This window comes from Urtica dioica, chromosome 2 (assembly GCF_054948205.1).
Source record: "Urtica dioica subsp. dioica isolate 48M chromosome 2, U.dioica_male_clone48M_v1_H2, whole genome shotgun sequence".
Lineage (NCBI taxonomy): Eukaryota > Viridiplantae > Streptophyta > Magnoliopsida > Rosales > Urticaceae > Urtica > Urtica dioica.
In genome coordinates this window covers 55,632,148-55,645,662 of record NC_142757.1, presented here as the reverse complement: position 1 = coordinate 55,645,662, position 13,515 = coordinate 55,632,148, and the positions used below count along the sequence as shown (strand labels likewise).

The 13,515-nt window shown below is 38.7% G+C and overlaps 3 protein-coding genes and 1 pseudogene across 3 annotated transcripts; all 4 read left to right on the top strand.

The window, feature by feature from the left end:
* The first annotated feature begins 892 nt into the window (after positions 1-892).
* On the top strand, positions 893-1,483 carry LOC149405902 (cytochrome P450 98A3 pseudogene; annotated as a pseudogene).
* Positions 1,484-2,557: 1,074 nt separating this feature from the next.
* On the top strand, positions 2,558-6,896 carry LOC149405901 (7-ethoxycoumarin O-deethylase-like). The gene is made up of 3 exons (XM_089630652.1): positions 2,558-3,282; positions 3,425-3,590; positions 6,033-6,896. Exons 1-3 carry the CDS (start codon positions 2,610-2,612, stop codon positions 6,763-6,765), a joined length of 1,572 nt encoding a protein of 523 aa, XP_089486778.1. The 5' UTR covers positions 2,558-2,609; the 3' UTR covers positions 6,766-6,896.
* An 805-nt stretch (positions 6,897-7,701) lies between these two features.
* On the top strand, positions 7,702-10,652 carry LOC149405900 (7-ethoxycoumarin O-deethylase-like). Its single transcript, XM_089630641.1, has 3 exons — positions 7,702-8,180; positions 8,762-9,289; positions 9,861-10,652. Exons 1-3 carry the CDS (start codon positions 7,758-7,760, stop codon positions 10,500-10,502), a joined length of 1,593 nt encoding a protein of 530 aa, XP_089486767.1. The 5' UTR covers positions 7,702-7,757; the 3' UTR covers positions 10,503-10,652.
* A 1,190-nt stretch (positions 10,653-11,842) lies between these two features.
* Positions 11,843-13,180, top strand: LOC149405899 (uncharacterized). Its single transcript, XM_089607896.1, has 2 exons — positions 11,843-12,334; positions 12,551-13,180. Exons 1-2 carry the CDS (start codon positions 11,843-11,845, stop codon positions 13,178-13,180), a joined length of 1,122 nt encoding a protein of 373 aa, XP_089464022.1.
* The last annotated feature ends 335 nt before the right edge of the window (positions 13,181-13,515 follow it).

Sequence of the window (13,515 nt, the reverse complement as noted above, 5' to 3'; positions counted from 1 at the left end):
AATCATTCTCAATAAGGGATAAAATTTTAAGAAACTAAGGGGTCGTTTGGTTTACTTTTCTAAACTCATTTTTTGTATTTAAATTTTGTTTTATGATTCTAATTTTAAATTTAAAAAACAAATGTAGAATTATGTTTCAGAATATTTTAAAATGTTGTTTGGTTATGTTTTCCATTCAATTGTTTTTAGATAATTGTTCTTAGAATTACATTTAAGCTGGTGTGAGAGTATTAAATATAAGAGAGATAAAATAGAAAACACCTTTTATTTGTTTTCTGTTTTCTAAATAAATTTCAAAATAAAAAAAATATGATACTAAATCTGCTTTATAAGTAAAATAACCAAATATGTGTTTGTAACAGTGTTTTCTAGTATTTAGAATTAGAATACAAAAAACAAATTTGAAAAACTAAACCAAACAACCCTAAGAAAAAAAATTATATAAAAATCTCAACTACATGCACTAGCGTAACCAGATAAGAATTAGAGAGTAAATGCTCTCCCTGAGATTTTGAAAAATTGAACTTTCAACTCTAAAATTTTGTCAATTTTTTGGCTATAAAATATATGATTTTTTTTAAATATGTCTCTCCAATTTCTAACTCCGTCGCTAAGTGCATGTTCATTGCATACTAGTCCTCTTAAGGATTTTTTAGTTTTCCATATTAGCTCCCTCTAAAACCTCCAAAGTCACGTCACGAATGACCTTGTATATGTATCGTTATATGCGATGTCACTAACAAATCTACGTGTGTGTGTGTGTATATATATATATATATATATATATATATATATATATATGTATATATATATGTATATATATATATATATGTATGTATAGGACGCGGTGTTGGGTGCGACGGACACGACTGCGACAAAGACCGAATGGTTGATGGCAGAGCTTTTCAACTCGCCGGAGGTGATGAAGAAAGCGTGCGAAGAACTAACGCGAGTGGTCGGTTTGGACAACGCCGTGGAAGAGCGCCACTTGTCGAAGCTCACATACTTGAACGTGGTCATCAAAGAGTCGCTTCGGCTACATCCCGTGGTTTCGTTCCTCTTGCCTCGATTCCCGAGCGAGTCCACCAAAATCGCCGGCTACGACGTCCCTCGAGGCACCAAGATCTTCATCAACGTCTAGGCTATCCAGAGAGACCCGAAGATCTGGGAAAACCCTCTCGAGTTCAGGCCCGAGAGGTTTTTGTCCGAGGACGGAGCGAATAACGTGCATAGTTTCAACCCTTCCAACAGCAAATATGTGTATTTTCCTTTCGGGGCGGGTAAGAGAATCTGCCCCGGGATTCCTTTGGCCGAGACGCTTGTGATTCACATTTTGGCTTCTTTTTTGCACATGTTTGATTGGAAAGTGCCGGAAGGTTCTAAGCTCGACATGAGCGATAAGTTCGGGATTGTGGTTAAGAAACGCGACACCCTAATCGCCGTTCCTACTCCGAGACTTTCTAACGCCAAGCTCTACGCGTGAAGACGATCAGAATCAGATCACTATTATCGTTTTTCATTAAACCTCTTGTGTTTTTTTTGTTCTTTTAGACCTACAATCAGCTTTCTATATGTGTTTTAATTTATCCGAATAATATAATACAAATAAAAATGATTTCTAATTGATATCTAATTGTGGAAATCATTATGATGCAAGCGAAACGTAACGGGAAATATATAATTCATCACCCATTGCAATTGTGATTTATTATGACTTATTATGTGTATGTGTTATTGTTGTTAGACTTGCCGACTACGGCCCAGTTTGTGTGCTATTTCAAAAAAATACTCGTGTAGTGTGAAAATATACATCGTAGTGGTGATGATTAAAAAAAATTGGAACACATGCAACAGAATATAGGAAAGATATGTTCGTGACAAAGTATGAAAAATGTATTTCACTACTTCCTCTAGTAGTCCCTTTCTCAGTTATATATACCCGGAAACATATAATAACTCTATGATCTTTTGCTAAAACATGTACTTTGGAAACTCGAACAATTTGATTCCAAAACCAGAGATTCAAAGTCAAACTGATACACTAGTTATATGTGTTCGTAGAGTAGAGCATACTGAAATTGACTTTTCTCATGGTCGTTTACCATTTTCCATTATCATTACCATACAATTGAAAAAACAAATTAAAGTCACAGTGATGTATACATGGTAAAATAAACAACAGCATATCAAACCAGCGCGTCTGCGTTAGCATTAAGTTAAAAAGTTTCATTTTCCCAAAGAACAAGAAGAAAAAAAATCTCGTTTATGCATATGGGTGAGAACAGAGAAAATCACGTTAAAAATGGGAATAAAAAGTGGTCGCTAATTCTAATTTTCAGCAAGGCAATTTATAGTGTGAATCTTGATGGATTGTAAATATGTTATCACAATTTTCAACGAATTAAATTCGGAATACATAAATCAAAACGGAAAAAAGCAAAAATTAAATAAATAAATAAATTTCTCCTATAAATTAAATTGTCTGGGCCCCACATTCGAAGAGTTATAGTCCTCGTATTGCTTCTTCATTCTCCAAGTCTTTGCTAACCTTCTTCACCGTCGATCTCACAAACAAACAAACACTGATCAAAAGTCAGTCACAGAAAGAGATGGGAATGATATCGCAGATGTTCTTGTCGGAGTCATTAGGAGAAACGCAGATCGTTATTATAACAGCTCTCTTCGTCGCGGTTTCGGTGATATGGACTCTCCGGAAGAGCTCCGGCGAATCTCTGCCGCCGGGGCCGATGGGCCTTCCGGTGTTGGGGTACCTTCCATTTCTGGGCACCGATCTCCACCGCGAGTTCGCGAAACTGGCCTCCGTCCACGGACCCGTTTTAAAGCTCTACCTCGGCACCAAGCTCGCCGTGGTGGTGACCTCCACGGCGGCGTCGCGGGAGATCTTCCGCGAAAAAGACGCCATCTTCGCCAACCACGACGTGACGGTGACCGGCCACGTGGCGTCGTTCGGCGGGAACGACATCGTCTTCACGCCGTACGGCGACGAGTGGAGGAAGCTGAGGAAGATCTTCGTCCGGGAGATGCTCAGCCGCTCGAACCTCGACGGCCTCTTGGGGCTCCGGCGAGAGGCGGTCCTCGGCTCCATCGGAAGACTGTACCGAGGTTGCCTGGAGATCGGAGCTCCGGCGATCAGCGTGAGGAAGGTGGCGTTCGAGACAGTGGTGAACGCGATGATGAGCATGCTCTGTGGCAGATCGGCGGCGGCGATGAACGACGGACCGGAGTTCTCCGATCTCGCGACCGACCTCATGGTTATGATTGGTAAGCCCAAAGATGGGCTAGGGTTAACCTTAACCGGGTTTTATTTTTCCTCCTAAATGCATTTTAAAATAGTAAATGATTTTATTGTGGGAAAAAATTGACCGAACAAAGAAGTTTGACTTGGCCGGTATTCCGTAACCAGGTAAGCCCAACGTGTCCGACATGTTTCCGGCGCTTGCTCGGTTTGATCTGCAAGGGATCGAGAGGGAGACGAGGAAGATCGTAGGTGTTTTTGAGGCTGTGTTTGACTCCGCTATTGACCAACACCGCCGCCGCCAGAGCAAAGATGCCACCACCGGCGATTCCACGTGAGTAAAAAGGCCCATGACTTTTTTTTTTTTTTTTTGAATATATACAAAAGTGCTTTTAATTTTTTTATACTATATAATAAAAATACTGTTTTTTTATAACGAAATCTGTATTATTTATGATATTGATAAAGAGCAAATATAGAAATTTGCAACAGAGATAAACTCCTATATAATTGCTTAGACTGTTTAGGGAAATAACACAAAATAATCGTTAAAGAGCATGGAAACTCTAGCGAGGTAAATAATATCAAAGATGCTGATGCATTTAACGGGATTACTCACACGCCCTATAAAAAAAAAAGAACTAATTTTTATTGCAGACTACAGAGTTAAGAGTCAAAGATAGTTGAGTTTGTTAGGTATCGTTAGAGACGAGCCATTGTATTTATATAGAGAACTTATCATCAGTTGAGGATTTCTCTCTGAATCAAACCACTATCTCAATTCCAAATCTGATCTTGGTATCAGAGTCATCAATGGCATTCGAAGGTGCTTCGTCTTTGCCGTCTTCTCAATTGAACATTAATCTGCTCAGATCTCGATCAGTGTCGCACTTTGCTCCAACTCTCTCTGCTCAGATCTCGATCAGTGTCGCACTTTGCTCCAACTCTCAGTACGGTGATCTCGGTGAAGCTCGACGAGGAGAACTACTCCGTTTGGCGTTCACAGGTACTTCCAACGACCATCAGATACAATCTTCAAGGTTTCATTTATGGAACGAGAGTTCGTCCGCAAGAAGTTTAGAGAGCGTAACTATGAAAGTTGCGAATCCAGAATTTCTACAATGGAACAGAGAAGATCAGCTGCGTTTACTTTGATAGAAGGCCTCATTTCTTGGAGCTCAAGAAAATAAGCAGTGAAGGCGAGATCTAGTACTGAAACTGAATACATAGCGCTGGCACATGTAGCTGTAGAACTATTGTGGATAAAGTCATTGTTAAGAGAGCTGAAGATTGAACTGCAAAAGCTTCCATAATCCGGTCTATCATGCTCGAAAAAAAAATATATCAAGATAGACCTACACTTCATCAAAGACATGGTGGCTCAAAAGCAACTTCGATATATTCCAACTACAGACCAAATTGCAAATGCTCTCACGAATAGTCTGCCAGTGGCTACATTTCTTAAGCTCAAAGACAAGCTACATGTCAAAGTGTCTCCATCTAGCTTGAGGGGGATGTTGAGACTAAAGCCAAGTCATCAGCCACGTCAGCTCAAGAGCCAAAGATAGTTGAGTCTGTTAGGTATCGTTAGTGAAATCAATCAAAGTATTAACAAGAATCAGGTGAGTATATTTCTCTCTGAATCAAACCACTATCTCAATTCCAAATCTTATCTTCCGTCAACAAACGGTGTTTCTTTGAAAAACGAGTCGACGAGCAGTGCACAAGTCCAAAAATTGAGGCCGGAAGATGATGGTCTTTCTCAGAAAGCATAATTTATGTCCCTTAGACTTTCCAAGGCATCAATTGTGAAAATGAACTTTATTAAGTTAGGCCCAAGTTCAAAATTTCTTGTCAGACCACAGCTGTTTCGTGAGGTGTCTTCTGTGAGTATACGCAAGACTTGGTCTCAATGAATTAATGGAGCATGACGTGGCATTTTAATATGCATGGTATCAGTTACAAAGCGTTACAAAGGTCTGATCACTTGGCATTTAGTATAGTTGAGCGGTTATGGATTTATGGAGTAATAATGTGGTCTTTGATGTTTACGTTTTTTTTGGTTAGCAAGTTATGATTACGTTACTTTAGTTCTCTATATATAGAGTAGTTTTGTAAAGGTTTGAACAACACTCAGAAATGTAAGCGTGTACTTTTTTAAGAATAAAAACATCAGAGTTTATTTTTCTTGTTCTATTTATGTGTTTGTAAAGTTTTGGTAGGGACCATATCCAACATCTTCTAGGTTTGAAATCCGGCGATTTCATCGTCAGAAAATGAGGCGATTTCATCGCTGATGATGTTCAAAGAAATTTAATATTCTATACGTGTGTAATAGTGACTTTAATTCAGTGTCAAAAATAAAAAAAAATATATAAATAAAATTCTGCTTGAATGCCCTCAGATACATATATATTTTCAAATTTCACATTTTAACCCTTGGTTTAACGTAGCGTTGTTCACCACAGTTGACAGTTGTCAATAACAAGAAATTTTTTTTTTTTTTTTAATCAAAAGACACATACTTTCTTTATGACATTTGACCTTTAGAAATTAAATTGTGTGTAGTTTACACATAGAAAAATAAAATGTCCCTTTATTTATTCTAATTCACACATAATTATTTTAATAATCTAATAAAATTAGAAATCTGCACTCGTACTACTTTTATTAAATAAATCACATTTTAAAAGTTAATTTTTGTGGCCTATAATTTATTCAGATTTTTTTTTTTTTTTATCTTCTTAAATTTTAATTTTTGGCTCCGCCCTGACAGCGACAAGAACAACCGCGACTTTCTACAGTTTCTATTGGAGATCCACGAGAACGAGGATAGCTCCGAGTCCATAACCATGTCGCACCTAAAAGGTATTCTGATGGACATCTTGGTCGGAGGGACGGACACGACGTCGACCACCGTGGAATGGGCGATGAGCGAGCTTGTCGCCAATCCAGACGCGCTAACCAAAGTTGTGGAAGAGCTTAACCGAGTCGTGGGTTTAAACACATTGGTCGAAGAGCGTCACGTGCTAAATCTGACCTACTTGAACGCCGTGATGAAAGAGACGCTCCGACTACACCCTCCGATTCCGCTGTTGGTCCCTCGATACCCGACCAAATCCACCACCGTCGGAGGCTATTCCATCCCCAAACACACCAAGATCTTCATCAACGTTTGGGCGATCCAGAGAGACCCTTCTGTATGGGAAAACCCTTTGGAGTTCCGACCAGAGAGGTTCTTGACCACCGCCGCGGGCGACGAAATCTCTGGCAATAGCTTTAGGTTCACTCCGCTCGGGTCCGGCCGAAGGGTCTGCGCCGGAATCGCGCTGGTGGAGAGGACGCTCAACTACGTGGCGGCTTCGTTGTTGCACTCATTTCATTGGAGTTTGCCTCCGAATACAAGGCTTGAGATGTCGGACATGTTTGGGATCGTGGTCAAGAAACGAAACCCTCTCCTTCTTGTTCCCTCGCCTCGCTTGTCCAATTCACACCTTTACGCTTCTTAATTTTCCATCCATATATACCTCCCTGTATGATCACTTTCTTGTGCTGCAAGTGCAACTTTATTAATGTTGTGAGTTATTTATTTACTCTTTATTGTGATCGATATTAACGGTTCAAACTCTAAAACCCTCGTCCGAACCCGATGGTTATAAACAAATATATATATATATATATATATATATATATATATATATATTTATGTTATATCGAGTTATAAAATAAAGTATGTAATATCTATATTTGTAATCTATGTATTTCATGATTTATCCTAGAAGTATGCATTTAAAAGATAGCGTATGAAAGCATGGGAATACATATTTTGTGTGTTTCTTTTCCAATAAATTAGTTGTCGATCAGTTTTCTGGACGAGAAATATATATATATATATATATATATATATATATATATATATATGTGTGTATATATATATATATACACATATATACACATATATATATATATACACACATATATATATATATATATATATATATATCTACTTGAATCAAACGCGCTTGCTCCTGAAAATTAAAGTAGAAGAAGTGACTGATGCGGTGCAAAGACAGCTTGCAGTTATGGACCAGCGGGACCAACGAAATGAAAAACGAGATGCTCTTAGATCATGTCGTTTTCCATTAAGTTGTCTTTGCGACGCATGAGAGAGAAAGAATAAAAAAAAAACGCCGGTCAAGGAAAGTTGTTAATAATGGAAATGGATGTAGCGTATTCTACTAAATCCTAAAGATATAATATTGGTAAGAAGCCCGGTCATCAAGTAAGCCTCGTGGACGTTAGTGACATCGTAGTGCATATTATAAGAAACAAAAAGACAATAATCATAATCTTCAGCAACCGTCCATACACACACTCACTACATATTATTTATTATAAATATTAAAAAAATAGAAACCTTATCTTTCTCGTATTGATCAGTGTGTAGCCACAATAATACAAACGATCAGAGGAGAGATCTAGAGAGAGAGAGAGAGAAGCCATGGAAACACTCTGGCCGAGTTCGTTATCGGAGTCCATCGGAGAGACAAAAGTCGTGACAGCTCTCATCGTCGTGGTCGTGGCATCGGCGGCGCTGCTGTGGAAGCTCCGGCGGAGGAACACGGCGGAGATGCCGCCGGGGCCGAGGGGGGTTCCGGTGGTGGGATATCTGCCGTTTCTGGGGACGGACTTGCACAGAGACTTCGAGAGATTGGGATGGGGTTATGGGCCCATATTCAAGCTGTGGCTGGGCCAGAAGATGTGCGTCGTCGTGGCTTCGCCGGAGCTCGTCAGAGAAGTGGTCCGCGACCAAGACAAGGCCTTTGCCAACAGAGACCCAACTGTTTCCACGCTCGTCGGATCTCACGGCGGAAACGACATCGCGTTCGCCAATTTCGGCCCAGAGTGGAAGAACCTCCGCAAGGTATTATATATATAATCATTATATTAAATCTTACAGTGTGTACGTGTTGAGTTATGTTGAGTCAAATTTTTTTTTTGTTACTTAATTTGAAGTAAAATGATCGTCAAATTATTAATTTTGTAGCTATATTCGCGCTTTTTAATTTTTTTTTTTTTTATTGTAATGATAAGATTCATTAATCATAAAACTTTAATAATTTGTTTGTAACTTTAAAAGCTACTTTAAAAATCTAAAACTTATTAACTTTTTTTTTTTATATATTTTAGTATCTTAATTTAAATAAAATTATTTTTAAAAAAATTAATAACTTATTCTGCAAAGAAATTAGTTTATTTAAGTTTGTAAATTTGCTTTAAGTTGTTCAGATACGAATTTCCTATAAAAAAAAAACACTTTGATTGAAAAACTACTAAAATGTTACAAAATCAATAGTTTGAGGTCATTTTAATTAAAAAAAAAAAAAAAAAAAAAAAAAAAAAAAAAAAAAAAAACTAAAGTACGACTCACTTATCATTCGAGGAACTAATTTCCGTAAAAAAAAAAAAACTTATTGATGATTAATTTACTGAACTATTAATAAGGTGTTCGTGAGAGAGATTATGAGCAACACCGTACTGGACAGCCTGTATGGCATCAGAAGAGAAGAGGTTCACAAGTCCGTAAAGCAAATCTACGACAGCTCTGAGTCTCCGGTGAACCTTGGAAGCTTGTCCTTCGAGACTGCGACCAACACCATACTAAACATGGTTTGTGGGACCGCCTTGCGCGGCAAGCAAGTCGTGGACTCGGCCAAGCTCAGGGTCGCCGTTAGTGAGCTCGTCGTGCTCTTTGGGAGGCCCAACGTTTCGGATTTTTTCCCGGTCTTGTCGCAGTTTGACTTGCAAGGGATCGAGAGGGACACGAAGAAGGTGTTCGATGAGATCAACGCCATATTAGATACCGCCATCGAACACCAGAGAGAAATCAACAAGAACTCGCGCTCCTCGGAGGAAATATCTAATGATGAACATAATCAAAAGAGTTTGAGGAAAGACTTTTTGCAGTTCTTGTTGGAGCTTCACGACGAAAAGTCCGCGATTACTACGCCTCAATTCAAGGCCTTGCTCCAAGTAAACCACTCAACTCTCCTTCTATTCCTTTTTGGACTCATTTTTTGTTGCATATAATTTTAGAGTCGTGATAAAATTCGATGTTCATTACATTTACTTGTTTGGTCGAGGATTGAATCGGCATGTCCAAATCCCGGTATAAACACTTTTGATTGTGTATGTGAAAGAAAACTTGATGAAAATTAAAAACACGGGAGAAATCATGATGTATGATTTAAAAAAAAAAAAAAAAAAAAAAGAAGAAGAAGAAAAGGATTCAATTTTCTATGAAAAACGGATGAAGAATGAAATTCACTTAAATTTGCAAGTATAGGAGCCCTTACAAGTTACTCTTCTCGCTATCTATCTTTCCTTCAATCTTCTTTTTTCTTTCAAATAATCATTTTGCGTCGCATGTTCTAAGTTCCAAACTATCTCTAATAGTAATCTATTTATTGTCCTAACAGATTTTTCTTGTATCCCCTTTTTTGCTTTCCACTTTTTACTTTTTTTTTTTAATGTACATCCATGTGTTTTTAATTTTTGTATTTCTATTGTTTTTCCTCCTCATCAATTTTTAATATGTATGTAGGACACGCTTGTGGCCGGAACAGACACAACGACCACGATGGTGGAATGGACTATGGCCGAGCTTCTCAAGAATCCCAAGGCGATGAGAAAAGTCCATGAAGAGCTAACACAAGTGGTTGGGTTAGACAACATGGTCGAAGAGTCTCACTTGCCTCAACTCACTTATCTAAACGCGGCCATAAAAGAGACTCATCGTCTACACCCAGCTCTGCCTCTCCTCATCCCTCGACGGCCCATCTCAACCACCACTCTCGGCGGCTACACAATCCCTAAAGACACCAAGATCTTTCTCAACGTCTACGCTATTCATAGAGACCCCAAAATATGGGAAGACCCTCTTGAGTTCAAACCCGAACGGTTCCTCTTCAAGGATGATGATCAAAGCACCAAATTTGACTACTCGGGCAACGATTTCCGGTTTCTTCCGTTTGGCTCCGGGAGAAGAATATGCGCCGGCCTCCCATTGGCCGAGAGGATGTCGAGTTACACTCTCGCTTCGTTCTTGCACTGCTTTGAGTGGAAGTTTCCGGGGCCGTTGGAGGAGCTCGACATGTCGGACAGGTTTGGGATTGTGGTGAAGAAGTTGGAGCCTCTAGTGGCTATTCCTTCCCCAAGATTATCCAACTTAGGCCTTTACTCTTGACTTCATTAATAAGTGGTAATACCATCTTATGTACTTCATATCTCTTTTATTCTGAATTCCCATTGTGCATACATAAAAAGTTCATGTACCACTTTGCCTTTCACTCAACTAATAAGAGGTTATTACCCAATATCAAGATGGGATTTGGAATTTCTTTGGCCTCTTTAATTACTCCGGACTTGATCTTATAGGGAAATGAACTTTTTATTTTAGTATCAATATTGATCGGCTGGATAAATATTTAAATATGTATTCAAACCGAGGGCGGCTATGGTAGAATACCAAATAACATGGCCCAACTTGTTGTTCCATTCCATCTCATTTATTCATTTCTTCTTTTCTCCGTTTCTTTATCTCAACTTATTTTCTTCTCCTTTTCTTTCTCTCTTCCTCTTTCCTTTGTGTTATTTATTTTTAACTGAATCATTAGGTATAGAGTCATATTTACAGTTTTATATTGCTATATAACCAACATTTTATAAATCTTAATAAATAGTCACGTTCATGTATTTACATGTATAAATTGACATAAATACTCAACCATTTTATTTCAATAAAAAGACAAACTAAGAATGTCACATCATCTTTATGGCTACTTAACTAAGATTTATGAAACGTTAGTTATATAGCAATCTCAAACGTTTTAGTTGGCTAATAATCACCTAATTTTATGTCTTTAATTTGATGTACTTCAAATTTTAAAATAATAAACTGAAAACAAATTATTATCTCCCTTTTAGACTACGGCTTAACATAATTAATTCTTCTCTATATGAGATTATCTAAAAGGTTTAACACCACACAAACACCCTCTTACAAAGTCCACAAGACACCAAAATTGGATGCTTATAAGTTATAATAAACCTGTTTTCCATGAAAAAAAAAAAACATGAATAAAAATCAACTTGTCTGGACACAAAATTAGGTTAGACGTGCCTACAAAAGGGGTTGCCATTTTGTGAAATTTTTATATACATATATTCAAAATTTAAAAAATATTTGTTAATATTATGTGTTAATATTTTAATATATGTATCGGATTTTTTGTTCTTGATTTTTAAATGACCAATTTTAGGTTTCGTAAATGTTAATTAAAAAAATGCATTAACAGTAAATATTGTCTTTAAGCCTTGTGAGTCATCCCTTATCCTGATTTCGAATGATTATGAAGTTTGTCACGTTATATTTTCTCCTTTCTCAGTGTAACGAAAATTTCTAATACAATATAAAAAGTAAAACAAAAAAAAAATCAAATACGTCATGATTATAATCTTGAGAAAATCAAGTAATGAAATAATTACTGAGAAGCTAGGATAGGTCCTTGAAAATTGTGGTTTATCATGCCGGAAAGGATGATTTTTCAATTTAGGCCAACCATTGTGACAAACTTTGCAAGATTTGACAGGTGGATTCCTTCTCATTCGAGCTTCATGGTGCAATCCCCTGCCCGACTTCACCCGTCGGCGACCGTTGACGAATTAATCATGGACTCCGGAGGTTGGAATTCCAGGCTGATTCGGCAGGTCTTCCTACCCTTTGAAGCCGAGAAGATTCTGGCCATAGCTCGGCCGAGTGGCAAAAAGCAAAACTCCATAGCATGGCACTTTGGAAAGAGGGGCGTCTACACGGTTCGGAGTGGTTATTCTGTCGCAAGGGAAGCTAGGAAGGCTGGGGAGACCTCCGGCACCTCTCATAGAAGACGAGACAAATTGTGGAAGATTATTTGGGACATGGACACTCCTCCCAAAATAAGGACGTTCTTATGGAGAGCTTGCATGGACTATATCCCGACACGAGGTAATTTAGCGAATCGATCTATCCCGGTGGCCCCGGTCTGCCTTCAATGTGGCTATACGTACGAGTCTTCCGCTCGTGCCCTCATTTTTTGCCCGTTGGTGGAGGAGGCATGGACCAACTCGCCTTTTGAGACTATTAAAGAAGCAAGTCAGAGCTAGAAGCTTAGAGACATCCTCGTGGGAGCTGCGACGACCATGTCTAAGCAGGAATTTTCTTCTCTTGGAACTTTCTTGTGGGATATTTGGAATTAGAGAAATAAGCACCTCCACGAGTCCCGCAGCGATTTCTGCCACGCTTTTTCTCGAGCTGAAACTTTGCAGATGGAGACGAGGCGATTTAGCATCCAAAAAAGGCAGGTCCCTCAGGCCGAGAGCCGGGTGTCGTGGGAACCTCCGGCGAAGCACAGGTGGAAGATGAACGTAGACGCGGCGTACCCCACCAGTGGGTCTCAGATGGGGCTGGGCGGATGTATTCGAGACGCCCAGGGCCACTTTGTTGCAGGCTTCAGTAGGTCCAGACCCAAGGCAATATCGTCCCTGGAGGCGGAGATGGAAGTGCTACGAGAAGGGCTCTCTTTCGCGACGAGCTGGGGCTATATTACATGTGAAATGGAATCTGATTCCAAGGAGGCCATCACCATGCTCAAGACAAGGACGCCAGCTGCAGATGAATCCGGATTCCTCGTCGATGACCTCAGTGACTTGGCGAAGCAAACCAACTCCAGCTTTAGTTTTATTACGAGAGAGGGCAATTTTGTGGCTCACACTCTCGCGCAATTTAGTTTGAAGGATTGTAACCCTGCTACTTGGATTCATTATCCTCCTGATTGTATTTCAAACACTATTTCGGCGGAATCCGCTGCCCTCTTCCAGAGGCCTTAATAAAGCTGGTGTTTTCCTAAAAAAAAAAAAAGAGTCAAAACATATCTTGATTGATTTTGGTTTAAAAAAAGATCTACAACGAAATACACGATTCTTTTTATTTTTTATTTTTTTTAATTAATTGTATATTGAGATCTTGATTGAGAATAGCAACAAAGTATATCGTACTCAAATTTTGTTATAGAGTGTAATACTTTATAACTATGGACGATATGTTAAATTGGATAGCTTAAGGGAATACATTCTTTTTTTAATATATTGTGAGTGTGACTTAAAGTATGATCCCGTTTGGCATAGCTTTGTTTTTAAAAAAAGTGCTTTTAGATTTAGTTTTT

What these genes read in the sequence shown, in the direction of transcription:
- LOC149405899 (XM_089607896.1), top strand. Translation starts at nt 11,843, where the DNA reads ATGCCGGAAAGGATGATTTTTCAATTTAGGCCAACCATTGTGACAAAC. An exon ending in GATCTATCCCGGTGGCCCCG is followed by an intron (nt 12,335 to 12,550) that starts GTCTGCCTTCAA and finishes ATTTGGAATTAG; the next exon opens with AGAAATAAGCACCTCCACGA.
- LOC149405900 (XM_089630641.1), top strand. Translation starts at nt 7,758, where the DNA reads ATGGAAACACTCTGGCCGAGTTCGTTATCGGAGTCCATCGGAGAGACA. An exon ending in AGTGGAAGAACCTCCGCAAG is followed by an intron (nt 8,181 to 8,761) that starts GTATTATATATA and finishes ACTATTAATAAG; the next exon opens with GTGTTCGTGAGAGAGATTAT. An exon ending in AATTCAAGGCCTTGCTCCAA is followed by an intron (nt 9,290 to 9,860) that starts GTAAACCACTCA and finishes ATATGTATGTAG; the next exon opens with GACACGCTTGTGGCCGGAAC.
- LOC149405901 (XM_089630652.1), top strand. Translation starts at nt 2,610, where the DNA reads ATGGGAATGATATCGCAGATGTTCTTGTCGGAGTCATTAGGAGAAACG. An exon ending in CGACCTCATGGTTATGATTG is followed by an intron (nt 3,283 to 3,424) that starts GTAAGCCCAAAG and finishes TTCCGTAACCAG; the next exon opens with GTAAGCCCAACGTGTCCGAC. An exon ending in GCCACCACCGGCGATTCCAC is followed by an intron (nt 3,591 to 6,032) that starts GTGAGTAAAAAG and finishes CCGCCCTGACAG; the next exon opens with CGACAAGAACAACCGCGACT.